Below are 27,910 nucleotides of genomic sequence, written 5' to 3'. Positions count from 1 at the left end.
GTGGATGACAATTTGGTAACTCCTCATCTACTTTCCTCAGGTCCTGAATGGACTTTTAATCTCTGTCGCAAGGTGGTGTGGCAGGGATGCAGTCCTAAACAGGACTGATCAGGACAGTGGTGTCGTGTTGGCGTTATGGGTGTTTGGACCAGAACCGAAAGGTGCTGGGTTCGAATTCACTGACTTGCCACTGACGTTGTGCCTCTGGGATAGGCACTTGACACAACTTTCCTCACTTCACTCAGGTGGAAATGTATTTATCCATTAATCTTTAGGGTGGTTAAGTTAAAGTTAAAGTGACCCGGGCGTCCTGAAAAGACGCATAGGGGTGGCGCCCATCTCCTTTTCTATAGCCCTTGGGCCACACACATTTGTACAGCAGGGGGCTGATCCACTGGTAGTGATGTGTGTGTTTAACTACCATTATAACTCTTTCCCAAATGCTGAGTGCTAAGCAGAGAAAGCAGTATGTACCATTTTTAAAGTCTTTGGTATGACCCGGCCGGGGTTCAAACTCACAACCTACTGTGTACAAGGCAAACACTTTACCAACTAGGCCATTGCACCGGTGGGTGGTCCCTTCAGTTAAATGTAACTGAAATGAGTACTTAGCTTCGGTTAGGGATGTCACTAGGATAGGACGTGAAATAGAGGTCCCGTGTTTGAGGAGAGCCACACCTCAAGCACATTAAAGAACCCACCATACTTATCAAAAAGAGTAGGGTTTCATCCCAGTGTGAGTGGATCAAATAAATCTTTCCGGATATGGAGTACTGTTCAGTACAAACCTGGTGAGTTATGTCATGAGGCAATACAAAGAGGAAGGTAGCTGAGGAGATACTGAAACATTGGCCAGGTAAATTTCCTCTATTTTAGGTTAGGTGATAAGAACGTTATTTTCCACCAGGACTATATACTGTTCCAACTGGAACCTGTTTGGGTGAAACCACTGCCTACCATCACGAAGGGGGAGTCGCCAGACATATCTCCACTCCAGTAGATAAAGGGTCTGTTCTGATGTGTGTAAGGAAGGGAGGAAACTTCAGCATTGATTCTATTTATCACTAACAGGCATTCAAGAAATATACAGTCACAGAGGAAGCAGCAAGTATCATGTACAGTCAAACCTGTGACCATCTCTACATAAGGACCACATGGCTAATGTGACCACTTTTTGGTGGTCCCTTGGAATCGGATAATTTTTCATACACACACACAGCAGATAAACTCATAAAGGAAGGATTCATTTTGCATCTAAGAAGGGATTTTCTTGATCTGTTACATTGAGTCAAGGTGTGGAAATCAATTATCGTAACTCAAGGAAAACAAAAGAATGCAGAAGTGTGAATGACTGATGAATAGGTAAGTGGTAAAAGCAATTCATTATCACCTGTGTGTTGTGAAATTCACACCTTTTGTAACAGTTTTCAATACAGATGAAAAGGAAATCGCTTGGTGATTTCTTTCTGTCTGGTGTGTTTTCATTCTATGGTGGGGGTACTGGGACTATATTCACCAAGCATGTTAGAACAATACTTGTAGTAACTAAATATTTACAAAGATATAGATATGTTTGGTTTGGGACAAACGTAAATGGGCATAATTTTACTAGGGGTAAATTGTAACGAAACTGAAATGAAAAATGCCTGAGGATCGGCAAATAACAGTTGGTTCAGCCGAATCTTTTTTTTTTTTCAAATGTTAAATTGTTCTGGGAAAGCACAAGTCATTATAAGAGATACTTTGGCATTTATAGGGGAAGAGGTCTGGGACAGAAGGAAACAGAGAGTTTATGGATCATCTGATCCAGGAAGTTGAGGAACTGTTTCAAAACGGACATGAAAAATGCTTATAAGGGGATCAACTAGTGGTTGAATCACACATTTGTCTTTACTCCATTTGGTGTGGAATTGTTCCAGGAAATCAGAAGAAAGAAGTTCCTGGAACTGTATTAGATACTAGGAATTTGTTCCCCACCTTGGCAGAGTCTGTTTCATCACCATCACCAGAACTGCTGGACCGAAGGGAGGCTGCAGAGAACAACAACAGATGGACAACTGGTTAGATGTCAGTTCAGTAAAATAATATACATTATACTCTGGAACATGGTACAAACAACATGTCAAAAATCAATGTACATTGTAATAATCAAATGTTAAAATACTAAAATGTGACAATTATAATGATAAGAAAGTCATTATTCAAGCCTGAGACTTACACTCTGTCTTTTACTAGTTTTAGTTGTGTTACTAGAATTGGTACAAATTTTACTAGACAAACCAATGCTACATATTTACACTACACCATACACATAACAGAGTACAACAGATCATGCATACACAATGTGTAATACAGTACATTTCATAACTTCAAAATGATAAAGAATCTTCCAAAAAGTGATACCTGTACACAATCTGTATTTTCCACCTGTACTTAAAAGATGCTTGTGGTGATTCGATTCATACACAGCCTAGCCTAGGACTTCGAGGTCACTGAATCGTGATTGCCAATGATATTTATGGGAGGGTAGCTATGAATCTAGGTCAGTTGTGAAACATTGACAGTCTACATAGCGCGAGGATGTCCACGGAATACTGAACATTTCAGCGACACACGCACTGGGATTCCTGCTGGTGTTGTAGATTATCTAAGGAGTGGCCATTAAAATGCATGCAAACATATACCTGGTTTGCATTGAGCAATATAATGAAATAAGAAATGGTCAGTTTAATACTAGTATTAAACATTTAATCTAGTCATCAATAGGGCTCTACCTAAGCAATGTAAGAATGGCACTGCAATACCTTTTTACAATCTCATCACCACCTTGTAACTTTTCAAACATAGGTAATTTTTGCATAAATTCATCATAATTTACCAGTTTATGACCACATTTCATCCTCCCCAGACCTACATGTGTAGCCCTACCCTGCTCTAAATTCCTTGGGAGAGCCCTGATTAACATACATGCACACAAGTATACTCTACAATCTTTTATCTGCCCTCTTCTGGTTTTGCATAGATATGCCAAGATGATCCTTCAAGGCTTTGGATGAAATCTTCAACTTACAAAATACAAATGTACCTGGCAAGCTTTTGGACAGACAGTCTTAAATATACCATCTCTGCTGCTTTGCCAGAGTATGTTTACATAGCCCACTTAATAGCCGACAATCTACATACAAATGACTGACGCATGAAAACATGTGTGAACTAAACCCTGAGAAAAAAGACACTGTAAAAATTCTGAATATCAAGTCTGTAAAGCTCAAATACGGTACCAAAATTTGTCAAGACAGAAAAGAAACACAATATATAGAAGATCCATTTTATTTTTCAAAAATGCACATTCAAGAACATATAAAACTGCATATTTTCACTAGCCCTTTTGAGTACCATCTGTTAATATTTCTAACAGAACTATTTCTCAAATATCACTAAAATAAGTAAATTACACTCAATATGTAAGACCCAAAGCTTCATACACCCACCTTACAGAAGAATCTCTGATCCCAAACTTTTAGTTATAAATGATCATATGTTATTCAACTAGTGAAGGTGTTGGCAAACTTCCATCAGAAGAGCGTCAAGTGCACGCCGACTGTCGCATTACGAGACGAAACTCACTCAAGACTATATATATAAATGTACCAGTTCCACCTTAACAGATAGACCATGTACTGTAATTCCAAGGAGGTTACGTGGGAGTCTCTTCCAGGGTTTTCTAGGATTCTTATGAAAAAAAACTCTGCTCAAAGTTGTTTTAACATTTGAAACTACAGCTCTTACATATCTTGGGAAAATGTATCACAAAAGTCAAAGAAAGATTCTTGAACCAAAGGAAAAGATAAATATATCTTGCAGAATTATTTGTAAACAGTCAAGCTCTTTAAAAACCCTTTGCTATCCTCTGTTTTCTGGTTGAATAATTCATTGTACATTCAGACCCTTTCTGCCATTTTATGGGTAATTCAATTTCTGGCCTAGTCAGACGGCAAAGCCCAGAGTTTTCAAGTGCTCATAAATTTGCATAAGGGACAATCCAGGAAGAATCGTTGAGAGGGGGCAGCAGTCTAGGGTTATTGCCCTTTTTCGGCCACACCAATTTATTTCATTGGTTTTCAGTCATTTCATCACATACAAAAAAAGAACACGTCCTTTTACGCTTGGCACAAGAAAAACCTGTTGGGCTCTAGAGAGGACATGGAAAAAAAATCTGTACTTTGAAATCACTACAGTAGATCCTGGAAAGTGATCTCAGATCGGTTTAGCTCACTGAAGAACTAATCTTCCACTGGCCATGACAGTAAAGAAAGGCATTTATTCATCTATTTATCTACTGTATATACAGGTTCATTGTACTGGGAAAATTCCCCTAGCACTTTCCAACAAGTACAATGAAAAGCGGCTCTTAGATTAAAGTCCTGTTGCAAAGACTACAACCCTTACTAGTAGCATGCAAGTGAGTGAGTGACAACGGCCAGGATTTGAACTCTTGACCTCAAGGCCCAGAGGTAGACTTTCTCACCCCTAGACAGGAAAATGGGAAGTCTCTCAAAAAAGCTACGTGATAGAAAAGGCAACCCAGACTTAGGACGAGAAGTACAATGAACATTGGACCACGGCTTAACGTCTGGTCCTAAACCTTTAGTACACTGAAGTAACCGTTTGGCAACCCATTCTTTATTGGTTACAGAGTTAGGTAGCAGGGAGAAGGTTAATAACTGTAACCCTTTTCAATTGCAAGAAACTTGGGTTAGCTGGCATTCAAACTCTGTACCTCTAGTTCCAGAGGCAGAGTTGCATGCCGATCCCCAGACCCTGTACACTATTACTATAATAGAAAGTCTCTGAAAAGAGCGAGGTGATCGAAAGGACAACCCAGATTTAGGACGACAAGCACAATAAACAGTGGACCACAACTTAATGTCCCGTCCTAAGGACTACCCTTTTCAACAGCGAGAAACTTGAATTAGCCGGGATTCAAACTCTCTACCTTAAGTTCCAGTGGCCCACTCCAAGACCTTACACACTATCATCATAATGGTAAGTCTCTGAAAAGAGCTAGGTAATAGAAAGGACAACCCAGAATTTGAATGACCATAAATCGTGCAGGGGAATGGAGGTGAATCTTCCCCTAGTAATAGATGTGGGCGCTGCATCAGCACTTTGTGTCCCCATCAAATGTCACATCTGGGCGCACTTTACTGCAGAGTGATGTTTCTTGCAGCATCAGTTGTTGCACACTTACAGGGAGGCACCGGGTAACATTTGGGGGATGGTGCAAACTTGTACGGTACTTCGCAATAACTGAATGAGGTACAGTGACTGTCAAACCTGTACAAGTGACCCCCTCTACACAAGGACCACCTGGCCAATGTGACCACTTCTTGGTGACCCCTTAGATAATTTTCCCCATTGACACAAGCATAAAGAATCCTGTCTATAGTGACCACCTGTTTACATAGACCAGATTTCATCAGTCCACTCAGTGGCCTTCTTGGGCAAGTTTGACTGTATTGTAATGATGATATAACTTTACCCAAACTGCACCACGGGGGGGGGGGGGGGGGGGGGCTTTGGCTTGTCTGTCTAACTGTGTATTTCTGCAATTTCCAATGTTCCCAATATATAGTAACATTTGGGGATGGTACAGACATCTTTACAATGTTTCACATAGAAGTAAAACATAGCGTGTCTTGTATTTTCTTTGGCACCTATAGCTATGATTAACAACAGTGTGCATAATAATATACAAGTATGTAATACAGAGAACTTCTATCAAAAAGCCGTCTTACTGCCTACTTCTGCCATAGTATATGATGATACACTTTGCATAGAGAATCTTTATTGGAAAGCCATACAGACGTATATGGCATTGTGTGTGGATAAAGCTGTGATTTCATTACGATAAGAAAGAACAGGATGCCACGATGTCCACAGGGACACGCTGTGACATCACTGTTGAGTCATCACACTCAGAATCACCTTACCTCATCATTTACCTGTGCAAACGCACATTATCACATAGGTAGATGGCGTCGACCAATCAGAAGCCTCCATTGCCCACAATAAGTGGTCTGTTATCACGCCATAACACACCACTTATGACCTCATGTCAGAACACAACCGTTCCATTTTGCAGAGGGGGTATCTTTTTGATGAATCCTTTTCTTAACCTTGTTTAAAAAATCTTTATAACCGTTGCATTTTGTAGAGGGGGTATCTATTTGATGAATCTTTTTCTTAACCTTGTTTAAAAAAATCTTTATTGTCTTAGAATTCCTAAACATTTCCTTAGAATACATGAAAAAGGGAAAACAAATTTAAAATTCCCAAAAATGTTCCGCGTGTTCCATTTGCTGTTGGCCAAAGAAACCACATTCTATCTAAGGTTCCGCGCGTTCCATTTCCTGCTGGCCAAAGAACCTGTGTTCTATTCAGGTTTATCTGAGGTCATGTTGCAGGGAGATTCTTCAATGATAACATTTTCTGACTGACCTGAAACCGACCCTCCTATCCTGTGTAGTTGAAATAGATAAATCAGGCAACAGTTGTACATATTCTTCATCATCTTCTGTTAAAACAGGACAAATGTGAATTCTGAAATGCATTCTTAATTCTTAATAGTATAAGGGATCTATGCGTCAAACAGAAATTATCTACTCTTATATGCGTCAGTTTGGATAAGCTATATGATAATAACGTTAATGACCCGCCTCTTCCTCGGTGTATATGGTGTCATAACGCCTGGTCATGTGCTATAACCACCTCATAAAACCACCTCGTTCGCTTCGCTCACTCGGTGGTTTTATTCGGTGGTTATAGCACATGGCCAGGCGTTATGACACCATATACACCTCCGGGCGGGTCATTAACCCTTAATTATGTCATTTCCAGGTAAGAGGGCCATCGTAAATTCATCAAGTCAGTGACTCATCAGTTATACCCAGAAGTTATCTCATTATTTCCTGTTTACATCATACTGAAAACATATCACAGCCCATTCATAAATATCTGACATCACTATCCTGTTTTGCTCGATCAATTTAGAGAGAATTTTGGGTGAATCTGTGATTCATAACCTTCAATTTGTGCTGTTCTTAAATTCCAAATTTTCAAATTTTAGATGCTGGATCACATTTCCTAATAAATAATATTAGAGTTTACAACTACTATGTTCCATTCAATCCTACTGTGTACTTTCTGGCCTCTTACCCTTACAGTAATATGGGTAATTTGTTATGTTAGTGGCCAATTTTAATACAATAAGGAAGCCATTAACCAGATGAAAGGGAATCTATCTCAACTACCCAATAACAACAGTCACCATTAAATTTCTACAGTCAATAAGTCTGACCTAAATACATAAATATTTGGGTCAATGATGTGTTTAAAACAATATCAAGCTGTTCTGGCACAGATATTATCAAATCAATCAAATATCCAGCCCTTTGACTCTGTAATTTAGTTGTAAGTCTGATGTTATTCATAGCTTAACAGCTTAAAAATAACTTTCAAAATTGTTTCCATGCTTATCAATGTTCCCTAACCCTGTATTTGATTCAAATTTTGTGCGAGAAGCAACTTGAGCAAGAAATATCAAAATACCAAAATATCATTTCCCTCATACTCAAAATTCTGCAGGCAACTTTAGATTTGAAGAAGATTTTCCCAAATGACTCCTCAACTCTTAATGGAATAGCCCAATGCTGAAAGCCAACAGGAGAATTTGACCTCTGACCTTTAACAACAATATGGGTTGGACACTGACAAATATGTTAGCCCTGCCTTAGTACTCTAAGGTTTGAAATTTTCCTAATGTTTTAAATTTCGCAATTTTCTCACCAGAAATGCATCACAAATCTAACATACTGTACTCTTGCTCTTCTATAGTGTTACTAAGGTTGCGAAACTGCGAACTCAAAGACACAGAGAACTCGATTTTAACGATGCTACAAAATTTAAGAGTAGCAAACATAAGGTGAATTTACGGTATTCCGCAGTACACAGCACATTACCCCTTAGGAAAAGAACACAATGTACGAAGATCGCTCAACACTACCTAAAATGCCTCTGGCAACTTCTTAAAAAGATCACTGTCAAAGTCGTTTGTCTCAATGCCTGCTGGCTGAATGGAAGAAAATGGACCAAGACATCTTGATAAAATGTTTGTCCTCTCCCTGTAAATTACGCTGTCTGCACACATTCAGGGGTAGGGTAAATCTTGCTTTTAATGGAGGTTCAGCTGTACAGAATATTAATCAAATAGCGCTGGTAAGAATGTCTCAGTTGTTAGGCAGACACCAGAATGCATTCTCACTCCTCCTTTTCCATATCCAAGGGAAACTACATGACAAACATTGTAAGGAGACACAAAGAAAGAACACAGCAGAGAGTATGGTAGAATTTAGTCACACTACAACCTTTTTTCTCAGTATTAGTTAAGTGTTCGAATCTAAAACATGATACTTTACTTACACTCTTTGAGTATCTGAAAAAACTAATAACTAATCATTCCCAAACATTGTAAGAAGAAAGAAAGAAACAACACAGAAGAAACATTGATGAAGGTTAGACCTCCACGTAATAAGATGCCCAATACAAAAGTTACTCAAGCAACTGGATAAGTTTTATAAATGGTCAGGCATTTCAGATAGGATCTGCAATATTTTGTCAGAGACTAAGGTGGCTGTTACACAGTAGAAAGTATGGTAGAATCTTGTCACACTACTTTCTCTCAAAATGTAGGGATCTTTGAAACTTCTGTTCAAGACATCTATCTATCTTTCTTTAAGGCTCTAAGAGTCTCTGAAACTTGTGTGTGCCTTCCTAACAGTTCATGTTGACTTCTGAGGCCTAGTAGTTGTGTGTGTGTAAACTTAGCTACTACTAAATAACACTTGACATCTGTATATTTTCTATGTCCTTTAGAGTACTGAACGCTACATTTACCTCAATTGCGGACAACAGCAAAGGAATTTACAGCCCTTTTTACAACTTTAGATCAGTATTTACAACAAAATCATTAGTTGCAAAATTGTCAGAAAGCTTTGGCTGGTTGGTGTACCAAATGAACCATGCATAATAAATGAATGTCGTAGTTCAGAGACGCCGTTTCGCACTGTCACTGTATCATGAAGTATGACCTCATCACCATCACAAGGGCGGGTCTAAATATATCCTATGATGTCATGCTTACGCCGTGTTTTCCGAGCTGACTGTATTCTGTGCTTTTAGTGCTTTATACACTCGATGCAAATAAGGTGAAACTACAGAAAATGTTTCTTATCTATGGCAAAATACCTTTCATCTTCTTAAATATTTTCTTTTTAATCATACAATATTTCTTGATTTAGATTTATTCTAAAAAGCCAGGAAGAAAGACTTTTGTTTGAAAGACCAAATGCTTTTAGTTTTACTATAACGTAATACTTGCTTTCAATGCTTTTAGTTTTATTATAACTTCAATTTTATGATTAATGTCGTGTAAAACACTCTACCCTGACAAACGTGACAAAAACATCTCTCTCCACCTTTAAACCATCAAGTACGTGCAAGCCAATCGTGCCAGGGTTTCCCAGCAATGGAGCAGCCCCAACCTCTTGTCGGTTACAGTTCAAATAAACATGACTAGTCTGACCAACAAACTGTGAACTCATGTGACGGAACAGTAAGTGAGGTAATGCTACTGGCTTGTCTAAAGTTCACTGGTCCAAGGTCTGAGGGCTTGTTGTTTAGCGTTAAGACAAAAAACAGCTGTGATTGTCTTAAATGTTAAACACTTGTCTTATTTGTATAATTTGCATGAATCAGCCTTTCTCTCTTTTAGTAAGCTGTACATCTGTCTATTCAGTCAAATCTACTCTGTAAGAATAATTAGACTGCAATGTGTAGAGTGAATACAACAATGTATTGAAAAATTAACAATTAACCATAGATAATAAAATCAGTCATATTCACTCAGTCATAATCTAACAATTGAATTTTCCTTCTGCTTTCCGTTTTTTCTTTCAAGAATGGAGCAATTAAAATTACTTCAGTTTGCAACTATGATTCCATTACATTTAGTTTGATAATACATTGAATAGAAATATGTATTATATCAAAAAATTAATTGTGAGCAAAATTGTAGATCAGTTTTAAGTCTAATAGGACCAGAAAATAACTGAAATCATATCTTGATCAGTTTTAGGGAATACGAGCCATCTGTTTGTATATAATATTATCATAATAACATCAAAGTGGAATAATAACTTGATTACCATTCATAACTTTGTCGTAAAGTGGATTCTCCAAGTGATTACCAATTTTAATTTCTAGAAGAGACAATTTCATTTTTGTATAATAAGCACTGAAATGCAATATCAAAAGAATCCCAAATCATACTTCTGAATTCTGAACAATATCATTACACATTGTTTTGAGAAGAAACATGTTAATCAAAGTGTCGCTTACTATTGGAGTGTCTATTGTTATTGAGAACAATGGTTTGACATTTGGAAGCATTTCTAAAACAGCTTTTATGAAAACCAAGCCCCATATGGCAATGCATGTAGATGGACTGATTTGGGAGGATAATTACTTATTGAGCATGGAGACCAGACACAACTCAAATCATGCATGGCCAAAATAACCCCCCATGCAGTTACCTTACATTGGGGACATAGCCTCATTTAAAGTAGGTCAAAATTAGGCTACTTTCAATATTACGCCTCAGCCTACTTGACTAAACTTTATTCGAATGAACCTAAGGGTGCGACATAAATTACTGGTATCAATTTAGTGGAAATTTATCAGAAAAATATAGAAAGTCCTTTCATTGCTTTGCTGTGTTACGGTAGACTTAGAAAGATGATTTGCTGAATGTAAAAACAAGAATCCGATACACTTAATTTAAAAAAATCCTGAAAAAAGCAGTTTCTGGAAACTGGTAGTCTATCTCTGCTTGAAATAAGGGGAAACCTACTACTAAAGGCAAGGTAAGGGTACCTACATACCTAACACAGACACTGGCAGAGGTATTCCGCTGCGCTTCGATGGATCCATGTTTAAAGGGCCTGCACACTAATCTCTGCTCACACACTTCCTGGTCGTGTAAATCAAAGAAGGAACACCGACTCCAAGATCAGATCCCCATACCTCCAATCCCCAACAACCTTCAAATGCTCTTGTGGTTTTCTCTTGGATGCGAAATCGCTGCTGCTTTTTCTCACATGCAAATATGGACTCTCGCAGGGAATTCTTTCCTCAGAAAGGATGGTTTTAAATGGTCCAGTCAAGCGTATAGAAGAAAAGTACAACTGCAGATGTCTTGTCCAAATGTGGTTTGAGAGAAAAGAAAAATATCTTCCGAAATGTCTGGAAAAAACACAGCTCAAATGTTGCAGTTGGAAGTCATTTCCACTGAAAGAGAAAGCAAGAGATGAAGCCTGGATTGTTTGATCTTGTCTCCTGCTAAGAATAGCCTGGAGAATCCACAGTGTCTTCTCCCAAGGAGGGAAGATGCTATAAGATGTCCCAGCAGGAATTTTGAGACGATCTCCACAAGATATAAGGAGCTACTTGTCCTCCTTGGTTAGTTCCAAAGGTGGGAAGACTTTGAGTTGCCGTAGACTGAGTTGTCAGACTGTGCTGTATCACGGAGCTCTCGATTCCAGCTGTGAGTCTACCCAGCTTTAGGATGACATAATCCTTGTAGTAAACAAAGGGGCCAAAAAAGTCGTGGCAAGAGTTCAGCCAGGGTCACCATCCATTCACCGTACACCGGTCAAGTAAAAAAAGGGACGCAGGCGACGTTAAAAGGACGCTGACAAAGCGTGCCTAAAAATAGGAGAAATCTCGGCTTCAGTCAGGTTTGTTCGGCAAACAGTAGGAATCTCAAAGGTCAGGTTGAGTAGGTCGCCCACGGAATCTGAAGACAATGGCGAAGGTTTCGACATTTACGCATGGCCGAGTTGGGTTGGAAATCTCTCCGGGAAGGCGGTAGCAGACGTAACTGCTGTGTTTGGCAGTTTGATGGTTCTGAAGGACTAGGGGGCAAAGTTGTAGGTAGATCTGGTGATCTCATGGGAATAGATCCTCCTGTATTACTCATGGGGTCGTACCACTTGCATGGCAGGGAGGCTGCTTGTTCTGATTTCATAACAACTTTCCATAATCAACTATAATTTCACCAAACATGCATCATTTGCTTCATACTAACATATATAATAACCGTCAGACATCATGAGAACTAAACATTCAACAGAATAGCGGAAGGAACTAAATTATTCAAAACCTCCAGTACTTTATCACAACCTGCCCCTCCCCTGTAGTTGGCCAAAGTGGGCCGTACCATAAATTTGTCTGAGTATTTATTAGGTTAGGACATCCCCAGACCTGACTAGGTGCTAGAGAGGCTACATAGTGGGCATTAGTGGATCATTAGGCAAAAAGAAATCCATTCTTTGATTCTCATCCACATTTTCAGAATTTTGTCATGGGCACAATGGCAAAGATTTCTGATAGTCAAAGAATTAAAATCAAAAGGGGAAGATACAGAGATTCACTTTCTTTTTTCTTTTAATAATACATGACATTGTATGAGTCAATATTACATGTGTCCTCAAAAGACGCTATATAATATTTAGGAAATTTTGAAGTACTTAGCCTGGATGATTGATATTACAGATGTGCAAACATGGCTTTGAATGGAAATTTAAGCTTATGACAGAATACAAGAGAATCCACTGATGAATATGTTATTTTTTTATTTATCATTATTGTTACTATTAGAGTATCCCCTTCTCAAAACAAACAATTATTTGCTTATGACCTCAAAATATACAATATATTATAGCAACAACATACAACTCAATCTCGCCTAAATACATATTCTACTGAATATTTTATGACCAGTCAGATTTTAGCCAAGTCATATATCATTTTCGTTTCTATTTTTGTTAAGGATATAAAAAGTACTCTAAAACCCAGAACCACATTAACACTTGGTTTGGCCCTAATGTAGTAATGACGCCGGCCTGATCTTTACAAATCGCAGGATTTCTGACGCTGCTGTTACCGTTGAAATTGGGCGTTGGCCAGCGATTTACTGTACAGATATCTTAGAATTGTTTAACACTCCTGAAAAACAACAACTCTGATTTCTTTATTGAATAATATCAAGAAAAATGCATATTTGTAGTTTCTCCGTATCATTCTAAATAGTACGAAAGACTGTTTGTCGGTACGAGAATAGAATGACAACAATAACAAAATCACTGTGCAGAAGGCTGTCACACAATTTATTACATTATCCTTCAAAATCTTGTTCCCTATCATATGATATACATCTACTACAATTATGTACCTTTTACACTATGTAGAAATATTTTTCCATTGAAAAAAGCAACAAAAATAATTGGTGTCAAAAAAATGATGTAGGAAAATGATGAAAAAGGGCCGAAATTGTCCCACAACAGAAACTAACAAATAAATAAATGAAAATTTATCAAGTAAATAAAATGAAACAAATGAATGAAAATCATGCAAATTTAATGTATGATTGGAAAAAAATGTTTCTGTTTTACACAACAGTATTACTACGATATTCATTCCTGTATCTATTGTGTGTTCATTTGAACCAAAATCATAAAAACATGAATTCAAGTTACTGTCGAAACATTCCACAAATGAGCTTCTTCTTCTAAAATACAGCCATATCTTTGCATTTTCATAAAGTTCTGTATATCAAAATCTGGTTTATGCATGTGCACATCATGATCACATATAAATGCACATGTGCAACATCAATGCATACAAATATGGTTCATTAAACTACATTTATAAAAGGTTTCATCACCTATAAATTGTCCCTGACAGTCTTGGTAATGTACTGTGTCCCATAATGTACATTTAGGGCACCATTTTTCACCTACCATAAATGATCCGTACATATTTTTTGTAGGTGAGTAACATTATTGTGCACACATGCTGGGATTGCTGATTTTATCAAGAACATGTCTACTTTGTATCTGTCAAGTGTCCAATTTTTCAAAAAGTCTTTCATCATTGAAAGTGTCATTCAAAAATTCATTCAACCATTATACCTAAGACGTCATGCAACTATCATAAAAAGAATTTTTGGCTTTTCTTGTCCTAAGAAAATTGAGTGGTCGTCATCAAAATCATAAGTCTGATCAACCCAAAGACTAATCTCAAAGCAGATGTAAGGGTAGAAAATTGCAACATTTTCGGACAGCACTAGAGCAAGCCTGTAAGCAAATGCTAGGATTCTCTTACCCAAGATCTGCTTGGAGATTACCAAGAGACCATTGTTGTCATAACAGGGTCTTACAAGAGTATCCTTTCCTTCCAAGAATGCCCAACTCTTACAGGAACCCATATTTCCTGTGGCTTTTGGAGACTAAGCGGTGACAGAACATGTCAAGGACTTTCAAGGTTTTTTTTTCTAACAGTAACACAATACAAAAACCTTCCTATTGCATTGGTTCTGAGTCGAACAAGAATTTATGGCAAGACAAAAAGTCTAGAGATCTCAGGACTTGTGAGGAAGAGGAACCAAATTTCCTGTGGTTTTTTGGAGGCAAATACAGTGACAGAATTACAATGTAGGACTTTCAAAGTTTTTTCTAACACGATACACAACCTCCCTATTGCGTTGGTTCTGATTTGAGCAATTATTTGGCCAAAAATTAAACGTTTAGAAGTCTCTTTAGAACTTAAATGTGAAGAAGAGGAACTACATTTCCTGTGGCTTTTCCATGCCAAGTAGTGACAGGACATGGACTTCCAATGTTATTTCTAACACAATACACAAACCTTCCTTAAGTGTTTAAAACCCAAATGCCACAAATTGCTACATGTCTGGAATGGGTTGCTAAGACAATAGAGTGGTGAATGGTGTGAAATACAAATATTGTACATTCAATGGGCAAAAGGAGGAGATAGATTAGCATTGCAATATACTAGATGCATTAAATATCTAGCAAAGTCATTTAGATAAGAATAATAACCCGGACAACAATACATAGAGAGCATAATAATAGTTTGAAAAAAAAAATACCACAAAGTTTTGCCTGACATTGAGGAAACAGCTAACATTAGTAACAAACGTAAAATGTACCGAGCAAAATGTAAAAAAATTAATGAATGAATAATACCTGCATACATGTATGCATGAATGAATGACTTAACGAACAAATAGAATATTGTAACTTGCTAAAATGCACCAAAACTAAATTCATAAATATATATCATAATATACATATTTTCTCAGGTGGTCAACTCGTTAAAAAAAACCCAGTGGAATAAGCTAATGGCAGCCAGCATTCTGAACCATGAATCTTATTACGCAGAGACATCTGGGTGACCAGACAGGAGATAATTAGGTTTGGGAGACTACGGAGCATTTAGAATGATAGTGACCCAACATGTGACTAGCTGATACGGTCTCCAGGCTTATCACATGCAAGACTAATCACAAAGCAGAGTAGAGTGCGGCTCAATGTTTTTGGCATGTTTTCGCTGCATTTTGCACTTCTTTAAAATAGGTAATGTAACAAACGGCCTGCTTTTGTCAATTTGTCTAAAATCATGAAGAAATTTAATGAAGCGATACAAAAAGCTGGCTAATCACATGCAAGACTAATCTCCAAGCAGATGTAGGGTGAGGCTCCGTGTTTTTGGCACTGTTTTTCTGTGTTTGGTATGCTTCTCTAGTAGTACTGATTCAGCCTTTCGCTTAACCGAATTCATGTACTACTAAAAAGACGTTATAAACATCCTAAAATCAAACATGCAGCCTGACCCAAACTCTGCTTGAAGATTAGCAAGACTTCTGGTGTAAGATAGCATGGTATGTTGTTGCAGGAACACATTTTGCTGCTATCCTAAGTTTTTGAATGAAAATCCTTAAGGACAAACTCACACACTAAATAAAACTTACAGTAACTGGTATCCCCAGACCTACTTATTGTAACTCTTGACAATATTTTACGAAAGGATACAAAAAAAAAACTAACAAAATCTCATACTGCTAGATTTTCAAAATAGCAACTGTCAAATTAGCTGCATCTTTATAAATTAATAACAACATACCACCCAGTTAAAATAATAATTTTACTGGACATGTAATATGAATAATCTGTTATAATTTTCATGCATGTAAAATACACAAAATTCTTGGGGAAAACAATGACTGACCCTACTGTACATGTTTTTACAGTGAGCTCCAGGAGAAAGAAATTCACCCAATTAGTGAATTCTCTTGAGTGCTTACCATGGATTACATGGAAGAACAGGTGCAGTTTGGACAGCAGGGGGACACAGTTCAGCCCTTGAAATTGGCTGATTTATGGAAGATTAAATTCAAATCAAATCCTATTATATAAAATTTATTCATACCACAACACTGAGTCTTCCAATACAACACATTTACAAGTACATGTGGCCTTGTGCTTTACATATTTACTCCAACTACGAAACACCACAAATAGATATGACTAGGCAAAAAGGAATCTTAAACAGAATATCAGATGTTACTATAAAACTTCTTCAATTGCAAAAACTGATGTCATATAATTACTAGGTAAGTTAAAAGGCTGTTTCGAAATACCTATCAGATATCACAATGCTACGAAATTTTGTGAGCATTGCAAGTATGCTACATGTATGTTACCTGGTATCTTTGACAGCAAAATACCTTTATTTATACGTAAACAGACCTAAACCATTCTGACCACAAATACACGCCAAATGACTGGACGAAAACCAAAATACCAACTTACATGTATTCAGATAGCCAAGAAAGGGACATACACGTATGCAAGATTAAGTCGCATGTTTTAGTGTACTAATTAGTAAACATGTTTTAACTTACTCTGTTATATTCTTGTACAAACATACTGTTCTGTATTTAAGCTTTCTTGTGAACAGAGATCAGATACATTAAGTGAAGGAAGGAAGTGTTCAATTCAAGGCCGATCAAAACAAAGCACTGTCATACAAACATTCAGATACTTAAATCAGAAAACTAGGTAATACTCACACACTCCAAGTCTTATAGTATGTCTCCGATGTTGACAAACAAACGCCATGTTCCCTCCCCAACAACTCTCTTTCCCCTCTGACCTCCCTAACACTGCTGTTAACAGTCGTTTGTCCCCGAGTATGTACGTGTAAGACCAACATCCTGGAAATAACTTGGAAATTTGCCTATCTGAGTGAAGGATCAGTAGGGAGGCCCCCATCCTCGTATCATGTGTCTGTCACAATACATACAGAGTGGTCACACTTCATTCCATAGGCAATACACATTGTAGGACTTAGTAGTCATTGTTGCTATGGCCAAACAAGGAATACGCTTACTTACACTTAATTCTGTATCGAGCAAGCATCTTTTCTTTTCCTCGCATAATGTTACTACAGAATTATTTTCACATTAGAAGATATAGAAGAGGACTGGTGCTACGGTATTTATGATTCTTAATTAGGCCAAACTTTTGCAAAACGTTTTTCTTTAAATCTTGAAACTTGAAAATATTGATGCTATAATAGAGCTGGTATATCAAACACACTGAGCAAAAGTAGGCATCTGTCTAGCTCTTGAGCATTACACAGATACTAGACTATACGAGCATGTCTGGGGATATAAAAAGGTTTCAAACATATAACAGCATATCATTTCACGGGTATCTTTACGAGGGCAGCCTTACACTTCATAGTAGGCATATGATGTACAGTCAAGAATATGCTATAGCCATTTCCTATTCTTATTGTATGTTATGAATACCAATGACATTACATTGAGCCTGCCATATATTATACTTTCCCATAAACGACATTCGGTACAGTCATAGGATATTTATGGAAGGTTGAAAAAGCAGATGTACACGCAGATATCCAGAATGTTCAAATACTGATTTTTCAATACAAGATTCATATCTTAACATTATGAAAGAAATATTTCATCATAAATCGAAACTTTACTGCAATTTGTTTGCAAGTCCATGCCGGAAAGGCTTAGTTGCAAGTACATGTACATGCATGGTTGAAATATTGGAGACATTTAATAAATTCATGTGACATTTGGACAGTGATCGAAGTTGTTGATAAAACATCTTATTCGTGTCTTCATCATACGTTGTATGAGAAAAATGGTTCCAAAATGAAAAAATACTATGATCATGTTGTTAAAAATATAAGCTAACTGCACTTCTGTCCACCAAGCGTGGATCAAACCTTGTCTAAACATTGTTTCATTGCTTTCCTTTTTTATTTGCTTACATTGTTACAATTCAAAAAGTCTGACTAAACATTTTGTAGTTTAATATTGTGCTCTTGTATATACATATACTTGCAGTGTATCATAACTACATTTTGGGTAAAAATACTGATTCCAGTAGCATTTTGGGGAAACAAAAGAGAAAAAAAATCTCTGTCCCTAAGAAAAAAATCTCTTCATCCTAACCAAATATGACCAACAACTACCCAAAGCATGACCAACAAGCAAGGCTTATGGGATTGAATTTCTGGAATATTTGATTAGTGATTGGTGGAAGAGTTGACTACTTGTCCATCACTAGTGCAGGGCTGCTATCAAGGACTTGTGACCCAATTTGTAAAGCTCTATCAAAAACATGATCACAGCCTTGTGCATCAAGGGAAAGTTCATTATCCATTATTGTAAGAAGTCTCCTAGGACAGCTGTGATGTCAAAAAGTGACTTAACTGATTTGCCTGACTTGCTTAAGATTTCCCACAGGTAAATAGTAAGATGATTATTATTACAACAACTGTAAAAAAACTTGGCACTTCCACTTGTTTTGATACTATGTCGGTAGTCCTTGATTACAAAGAGTTATGTCAGTAGCATTGAGGATATCCTCCCAACCCTTAGCATAGCTCAAAGTACCCCCTGTCCAAACTACAATACCCTTTGTAATAGCCATTGGCTGGTTTGAACCTTTGTTGGGAAGACCTGGCTGTACACGCATGTCTCTCACAGAAGAACCGATACATTGATTACTGTAAATGTATTTAAGTTAACATGGTTTTTATTTCGCACTATTAAGGCGAAAATGGAGTGTTCGCGGCAGCGCTATAGTCACATTCTCCTACAGTGTTGGTCAAAAATGTTCGCGTGAAATGGTCGCCGCGAAAACGGTGAATATAAAACCACTGCTAACATTTCTGCATTTACAGTAGTTAGGAATACTTGGCTGGATGTCACAGCCGAACCGGTACTTGTGATTTGACCGGCGAAAAGGACAAAGGCTCCTTATTATCAATAACATACAGCAGAAAAGAGAAACAGAGCAATGGAGCCCTGCTTAAGGTAAGACTTTGCACTGCTGAGGACAACACAGCTACATGTGATTGATGTGGAACCTAACTGGTGATAATGAAGCAGAAAAGTGGCCCTTTGTAACACGATTGTGGTGATCAGCAAAGTATGTGTACTTCCTTCTACTTCAATCACCAACAACCTGGAACTATTCAGCTATAATAAAGCCAGCTGTCACAAGCAATAACACAAGTCTTTCTGTACACCGTTTACAGAATAGACAGGAAGATATTTGGGTGGAGAAGCTATGTCTTTTGCAGATTCTAAGAGACAGGAGAGACATCTTCTGTCCACAAATGGTACTGCATTGCACCACATTGCCATATCTGTAAGGACCAGCAGTGCCCTCTAGTGGAGAAAGTTGGTGCTACAGATCAATGGAATGAACACATTCTACCATCTGTACAAACATCTATTGTGGCACTGGTTAAGTGTAGAAATATAGACCTGATGATTCAACAGCTCTGACCAATGGGGATTGAACCCCAAACCTTTGGATCAGGTCCCAATGGCTCTGATTATGACCTATGCACGCGTACGCAACAGTTTCTCTACTTGGATGGAAGAGCAATGCTAGAAATACTTACAGGATGACGAGACTGCCAGCATCCTGCCTGACTGTTTTACTTCATCAAACTTCTGGAAGATCACAGACAACCTGATGGGAAGAAATACTGGGCATTAGGGTGTTTTTCCACAAAAGTGTATCTTTTCACAATTCGTGTACTATTGACTGTCAAACATTTCAAGAGAATGTTTAGCCTTTTAGTACAAGTAACATTCCATATCTTTACAAAAAATTGAAAAAAAAAGATATGTTACTTATTCAGTCATTGGTAGAATAAGTATTGTTTTGCTTGGTTAGCAGAGCAAAGGTCATAAGTCAGAGGTTAAAGGTGAATATCTGACCTTGACGAGGGGATGCCCTTCTTGCCGAGGTCGACCCTGACCTTCTCCCCCACGTGTCTGTAGATTTCCACTAGTGAGTTGATTGCCATGTCCCGAACCTAAAACAAACAAATAAACAAACAAACATCAACAAATTAAAAATGATTGTTTTATTACTTCATGTAAAAATACTGGAGCAGGGCCTTTCCTGACATGAATAACAATTCTGTTGCTGTCTGTTTTATCAAAAAACATCATCTCTGATAAAGAAATATAGTCTAAGCAACACATATTTTACAAAGAACATGCTCCACTTCATCAAGCTAAAACTGATAAAGGCAAACTCTGAAAGACTTGGCTATGTGATATTATGAGATAGAAAGAATGTTCCCTTGGTAACTGTTGTTCAGGAACAATAGTCAAAGGGTCAAATGTGAGAGAAAAAAGTTTAGTTACATTGTACTTTGCCATTTGGCTATGAATATATGAAGAAGAAAAAACTGTCTTCTACATACATCACACAAAAGGAAGAAACAAACTCCTACTTACAGCACTATTGGGGTCTCCCAGCAGCTTACATATGTGTGGCACAATCTTACTGAGGGTGAGGGAACCAGCACCAAACCTGTACAACAACAAAGGAGAAATGTAATTAAATCAAATATAGGACAGTATACAGTGTATGTATAAAACTGCCCAAGCATTAGAAATTCTTTCAAAGTATAGTATATAGTCTCATCCCATACTATATACAAGTAGCCTCTTAGAGAGAAGCTTAGTTTCCTAGAATGGTTATTAACTAGAAGTAGCCATACGTTGTATCATGTACAGTTGTTGGGCAATGAGTTAGAATATATTTAGTTTTGCACTTAAAGGATCTTCATTACAAAAGTATTTTCATAAAAATGTTAAATCATTGTGCAAATGAAATATTGTTACTTGAAAAGTACATGTACATGTAGAGAAAGATTTATAAGCCATTGCATATAGGCTCTTCATGACTAAAAGTTCTGTTCACAAAGTTAGTCAAATTAGCGGTTAACGGTTACCCCTTTATCAACACACACACTTTTACATGCCTTCATATGGAATACAAATAATGCAGTCCCAAATGTTAGGTACCATTAGTTGTTGTAACTCCTAGGTTGTGAATAAAGAACTTTGTTGTACTATTGCCTAACTCCTATACCTATCTACCTAACTCTTACACCTATCTGCCTAACTCATATACTACCCTACCTAACTCCTATATCAATCTGCCTAACTCCTACACAACTCTACCCAACTCTTACACCCATCTGCCTAACCAATACATTCCTGGAATTTTGTGCAGTCTTTGGATGCCTTTAGCCAGAATCACAGACTGAGCTGTGACAAGTTCATACTTGACTAGGTCAAGGGCACAGCCAGACACAATTGGGTGGCAGACATCCTAAAAATAGATAGAACTATTCCCCCACGAACCATTCAACGACCCCCATCTCTTCAGTTGAAACTGAAGATTCATGCATGTATATCTATAGAATTTAGAATTTTGTTTTTGTAAAAATCACTACAGCATATATTTTTGGTTTCTTTCTGACACTCTACATGGATGTTAATCAAAAGAAACATTTGATTCTTACATGTACTGAAATTCACATCTTGGTTTCGGTCTGATGCACAATAAACTTCGGAATATCTCATTTTTGTAAACTGTCACACGCAATGTTCAGGCCTAGAAAGTGCCATTTGACTTCTTCTTCTTATAGACACCTAGCTGCATTGTGAAGTAGAACCAGTTTGTTTAGCACTGAGGAAGGTGACGAACGGTCAGACTCACTGACACACTAGGCTAGGTCTTGCTTGTGTACAAAAACTTTGTTATTTATTGTCATCGGGGTTGTAGCGACCGATACGTACGTGTTGATGGTGGCGACGAGACAGATCAGCACCTCTTCTCGTACGCGGAAGTTCCGATGTCCGAACGCTCCCATCATTCTCTCAAACACATACTGCAAACAAGAGAACACATTTTCGTTTTTTCTGAGGACTAATTTCTTACATATTCTTGAAACAGTACAAAAGATGTAAATCCTACATAACTATTGCATAAAAACAGTAATTGAAATACAAGATAACAGTTATATGTACTTAAGCAACTAGATAGTTTTGTAAAGGGTCAAATGTTTCAGGTAGCATCCACCTCCTTTCATTAGTGACTTGGATTGAAATCCATTTTTTTCTTCTTTATTTTCTGCAGTATCTAATTCATAATAAAGAGATTGAATAGTTCTAGCCTGCAAAATTGTTTACACTCTTTTGGGCAGTCTTTTTCTGCAGATTATAGGTTTTAGATGGGCATTTAGAGCTCTATAAAAGAGTATTTAGATACATGTATCAGGGCTCGAAATACTGGGTGCATGTGCACCTTTGTGCACCCAAAATTGGAGCTGTGCACCTAATTTTTGACTGTGGGTGCACCAGTGCACCTAGATATTTTTGTACGCTATAGGGTAAAGGTACTATTGTACACTAGTATGCAAAATATTCTTGAAATGGAAGTACATGTATCAGAAAAGCAATATAACCTTTTGTTGTACTTTTTGTTGCTGTACAGTATCACTTGTTTGAAATTTTGAAGCTATATTATTACAGATTGAAGTTCTTAGGAGAGGCAGTAGTGCTAAACTTTGTAATTATGTTTTGCTGACATTCAACTTTATTTCATGGTGCACCCAATTTTTTTTTGGTTGGGTGCACCTGTGCACCTTTTTCAAAAAAAAGAATTTCGAGCCCTGTGTATGAAGGAACAGAGCATTCTTGGCAAGAGTTTGTGTTCTTCAAGCTGTAGAGCTTTGCACTTGACTCAGTAGGTACAATAATGATTTGTAAAGCTGAATGAACAGAATAATTGAATAACCCAATTGTGAGGACATGGTGTGTAAAATCTGTGTGTGTAGAGTCTGGATATGAAGCATATGTCTGCCTTAGGCAAGACCAATTCAATCTATTGGTTGACGGATTTGGAAAAAAAAAATGCTGAATTGGCAGATCAACATGAAAACTGAGTCCTGGAGGGGAAAGTCTGTACCTTGGTTCATACAGTTTCAGGAGTTGAGTGCAGTTAGATTCAATTTGAATGAAAGGTCATCTGTGACAATAATCAACATTATAAAAATTATATGCACTATTACCATATCTAAAGGAAAGCCAGTCAACCGAGACGGGGGCTGATACTAACTGCCAGGCACCTTTAACCTGTTGTTGGTAAGCACTTTATGTTTGTGTACAAAAATAGCACATAAAATCAGCCAGATTCAAGTTTCCCTTCCAGTCCTGTGTTTTCATCTTGACCTCTTTCAACCGTTAGCACACTGAAGTAGCCGTTTGGTACCCTTTTATCTATTTGTTACAGAGTTAGGCAGCAGGGAGAAGGTTAAAATCTTTATTCAAAGCATTAGAGAACCAAGTTAATTAATTGCTCTATGTTACATGCTATGCCATGTGAAACAGAAAAATGGCTCTAACATCCAGATGAATTTCTGTGTCCTTCAATGTGAGACAATCAAAGCTGGAACATTTGGAGGACGTTCATGCATATGAAAACTGAAGATAAGATATTCTAACTTTTTAACCTTCTCCCTGCTGCCTAACTCTGTAAGCAATTAGGAATTGGGTGCCACACGGCTACTTCAGAGTGCTAAAGGTTAGAGACCAGAATCCAGGCATTCAAAATGGATGACGTTTATATCATGTCTTCCCAAGATACAGAACAACTTTGCTAGGAAAAAGTGAATGCCAGATAATGTTGCTAGAAAATGCTGTCATATAAAGTTTATAGTTCATCTTGGTTATCGTACAGTTAAATCAAAGCTATAAATTGATGCCCATAATAATCACAGTGGTTTTATTTATCATCAGAAATTGTATCGTTTTCAACCGTTTTAATTTTGTACGGTCCATATTCATCATTAGTTTGCAACTATCCCTTATTTAAATTAGTTCTTTCGACTTCCCTTTCAGAGTGTTTATTTGTGTGTATTGTCTGTAATATGTATATTATTTATTTAATTGATTCAATGCTTTTAACGCCTAAGTTCGCAATTCACCATTTTAAAGTGCTGCAATGTACTTGGTGATTGTTATCGATCAACAAACTTAACATATTGTTATTGATGTACAAAAACTGCAGAAAAGACATTATAACTGAATACATTTTCTATAACAGATGCAGGTTAGTTGTCTGAATGACATGCACAGTCTGTCAAGGAAATTCCAAATTGAAATGAACACCACAGTGGGTTAGCTCTCCTGAGACAGGTTAAACTACATGTACCAGCATATAATTACAACAATATTCATGACTGCTCAGGGGAGCACTGCACTGGGTGGGAATAAATTTTGTGTGTTGGCAACTGGGAGGGCTAATTTAGCGCAATTCATTGTTTTATGTAGCTTCTGAAGTCATCTAAAAGCGGTAAAGCGGTCGAACCTCAGACTGAGGACGATGCATGACGCTTTTTCGTCAGCTAGTAGTGCAATGCGGCTTCACTGTAGCTCACATATTTTTTGGCCAAGCACACCGGGTCAAACCTAGGCTACTCTTCTCGGTAAGTGTGTTGGGTTCTTTTAGATGCTGAGGTTTGACGCTCTAAAGCTCCCTCATACACGGGCCGCCGGCTTTACATCCCCCTCTGAAAAAACTATTTTCCAGTCATGACTCTTGATAAAAATCAATTTTTTTTTTACACTCCAGGGTGAAAACCAGTTATATGTGCCTTTAGACTCATTCTCAATCATTCAGCTAGATGAAAAATGATGGCCGTCTGAATTGTCTAACTCCGTGGTATTAATTGATTGATTCATTTTGTATTGTGCTCTATCTTTTGTATTATGTTCTATCTGGATGTCCAACCTTTATCAGCGTATATTTCGTCATTTTCATAATCAAAATATTTAATGGAGATAGGAGGCCTCCAAACTCTTGTTCGAATGTGTACTATTTGAATATGTCACATGCATATATAAATATTGGTTTATGAAGTACATTGTGTATATAGATATGTGTTCATTGTATGTGACAGCCTGCATAGGAAATAAAATTTGCCCTTCCAAAGTTTTGACAAAAAACAGCGTGTGTTCCGTACCTCTCAGTTTATTTGAATATATACTGTTCGAATATTGTCATACTCATATATATTGGCTTATGAAGTAAATGGAAAAATGTTTATCGTATGTGACAGCCTGCGTAGGTAATAAAATTTGTCTTTCTTCTGTCCTTGAAGCATTGGGCCGAAATATTTCCAAATTATACATTCTCTGGAATCAAATCAATGGTATAAGTACTGATTACTTTCCAGGTCCATACAGGGGTTGAAACCTACTTTAAGGACATGCCCGGACATGTCACTTAAAATAGATACCTGTGTCTTTAACAGAAACTGTCAGTATGGAGGACACAGTGTCATTGAACTGACCCAGATCATTCAGACATCCAAATGCCTATATACAAATGTAGTAAGGCCATGTTGAGTTGATTATACGGATGACATCCACGCGCACATCAATTTTTGTCCGTTTCAAGGAGAAAAAATTTTCGGCCATACTATAAATCGTAAAAAGAAGCTGCAAGTTTCGTCCTAAATGTCTAGAAATAATTTTTTACCAAGAAATTTCCAAGAATCAATGAAATGAAGTAGAATGGCCGTATACTTCAAAATGACTTCTTCCCGAGGAAATCCACTTACCTGCTATAGATCTCTTCATGCTGATTTGACCAATACAAGTCATTATGGCTGATTATTGACGAGCATCAAACCTACCCTCCAACCATCATCGTTTACACCTTCCTTTAACACCCTTCATTATTGATTGACCCCAATTTCTCCTCAACCAAATCCTTACAAGTCCTTACTAGAACTACTGACCATATAATTCTTTTTTTTTTGTACATGGCTCAAAATGCTTGGTGCACTGGCGCAGGTAAAATGCAAAATTACTGTAAATCTTGCTGTATAAATGGGGCACATTATGTGATTGATATGCTTTATTAGAGAACGTTTGATTGATTATTACTCAATATGCTCATCCTTATCTATTCTATGTACAAATGATTATTCATACTATACCTTGATGTCTTTTGGATGGTTTCATATTATGTCTTAGTTTGTTTTGTTTTGTTTGTTTGTTAGTTTGTTGAATAAAAATCTTCGCCAAGGTTTTATTTTGAAATTTCCGCGGTGACCTCTCTGTCGAGAATCCATGACATCGTGAATAAGCGTTTCAAATGTATTACTACTGCACTTGTTACCGCGTACTTAAAACAACATGGATACCTAGCCTCCTTTCCCCTTCTATTGCAAAATCAAGTCCAGAATTTGCACTACCTTGAATCTGACTTTATTCACTCCCTGAAACTGTATGCACTATGGTACAAACTGTCCCCTTTTAGTCTTACTGTTTTCATGTTGATCTTCCAGCATTTACAATTTTCTGCTGCCTGACCCTTCAAAGAATACACTTACGTATGCCAAAAGGCTACTTCCGTGACCCAACAAATCAAATTGGTAGGGCTTTACCATGTAAGTGCCTTGTATTTGAGTGATGGCATTTTGTACAAGCTACAATGGCATGTATTGTGAGCTAGGGGAATACAGGCATAGTTCCACCATGCTTGGTAAAAAGGGTTATCGGTTGGGAGAACCAATTTTCTATATTGACAGACTCCAGAGACTTCCTACCAAGCGCATTTAGGCTATCGTGGTTCAATTCACCCTCAGGTTTGAGATCTAATTAATAATAATTTTATTTGCAAGTTCTTGCCCAAAGGCTAATTGCAACATGAAACAATACATAGCAAGGGTATACTGTACAGATAGTGAGAGTTAACAATGTTGACTAGTAGAACACATGGCTATTCTAAAAACTACTACGGCATATTAATAATAATAGGCTGTTTTAGCGGCCTAAGACACATACATAGGCTGGAATATGTAATTGGAAGTAATACAAGGAAATAAATAAATTTGGGCTTCAAGTTCAACATTTTTCTACCTTTGCCAAGAAGGTTATATTTTTGGTGCCATTTCCATGCAAATAAGGACCTTATTTGCATAATTAATCAAATCCTTTATGAGAGGTTAAGATCATTTAGCAAATATATGAGGTCGCTGAACTCCAGTTTTCAGTTTTTAGAGTTTGAGGTAAAAATAAAAATCATACATGTATAATTATGAAAGAAGGTTACTGTTTGTATGTACTATTTATCATTTATCAATTTTCCTCCAAATTCATATTTTGTTGTGGTTTTAACCAGAATAATTCCGGACACAGGAATTTCAAGCTTCTGTTATATGTACACGTATGATGTCTACCTGCTCTATCAAAAGTCTGGGGGGTTTCCATGTCTGCTATCCCTGTCATTTATAATTGGTACTTCAGTATAAGAGAGATTTCACAGGCTACTGAGTTGACTTACATTACTACATCTATCTGCCAGGTTCTGTGAAGTGCTTCTATTTGGCAAGGGATTTTATTCTGTCAAATGTGACATTTTTGTTCTGAGACTAAGCTACCAATGTTTTTCTTGGCCATTCCAATGAAGACACAAGTTATACTTTCCATGTTGTACAAAATTAAGGCTACCCGGGCCATTTGCTTGGGACTTTGGAAAATGCCAAAATAAAACATATT

At 37.3% G+C, this 27,910-nt stretch overlaps 1 protein-coding gene across 25 annotated transcripts in view; it reads right to left on the bottom strand.

Moving 5' to 3' along the window:
* LOC136446226 (CLIP-associating protein 1-like) overlaps positions 1-27,910 on the bottom strand; it is a 99,326-nt gene that overhangs the window by 42,882 nt on the left and 28,534 nt on the right. For 21 of the 25 annotated variants that reach the window (XM_066444542.1, XM_066444549.1, XM_066444545.1 and 18 more), the window contains exons 5-9: positions 22,139-22,230; positions 20,786-20,861; positions 20,258-20,355; positions 19,936-20,006; positions 1,978-2,030 (exon numbers count right to left, since the gene is read on the bottom strand). In XM_066444542.1, the coding sequence (XP_066300639.1) occupies positions 1,978-2,030; positions 19,936-20,006; positions 20,258-20,355; positions 20,786-20,861; positions 22,139-22,230 (390 nt within the window). Of the gene's footprint in view, positions 1-1,977; positions 2,031-11,000; positions 12,054-17,050; positions 17,169-19,935; positions 20,007-20,257; positions 20,356-20,785; positions 20,862-22,138; positions 22,231-27,910 lie in introns of those variants that run through there. The other 4 variants (XM_066444565.1, XM_066444566.1, XM_066444567.1 and 1 more) reach the window with 2 other exon arrangements.

Source organism: Branchiostoma lanceolatum, chromosome 12, assembly GCF_035083965.1.
Source record: "Branchiostoma lanceolatum isolate klBraLanc5 chromosome 12, klBraLanc5.hap2, whole genome shotgun sequence".
NCBI classification, from domain to species: Eukaryota; Metazoa; Chordata; class Leptocardii; order Amphioxiformes; family Branchiostomatidae; genus Branchiostoma; species Branchiostoma lanceolatum.
Note: the sequence above shows the minus strand (reverse complement) of the source record. Positions and strands in the feature narration are given on the sequence as shown.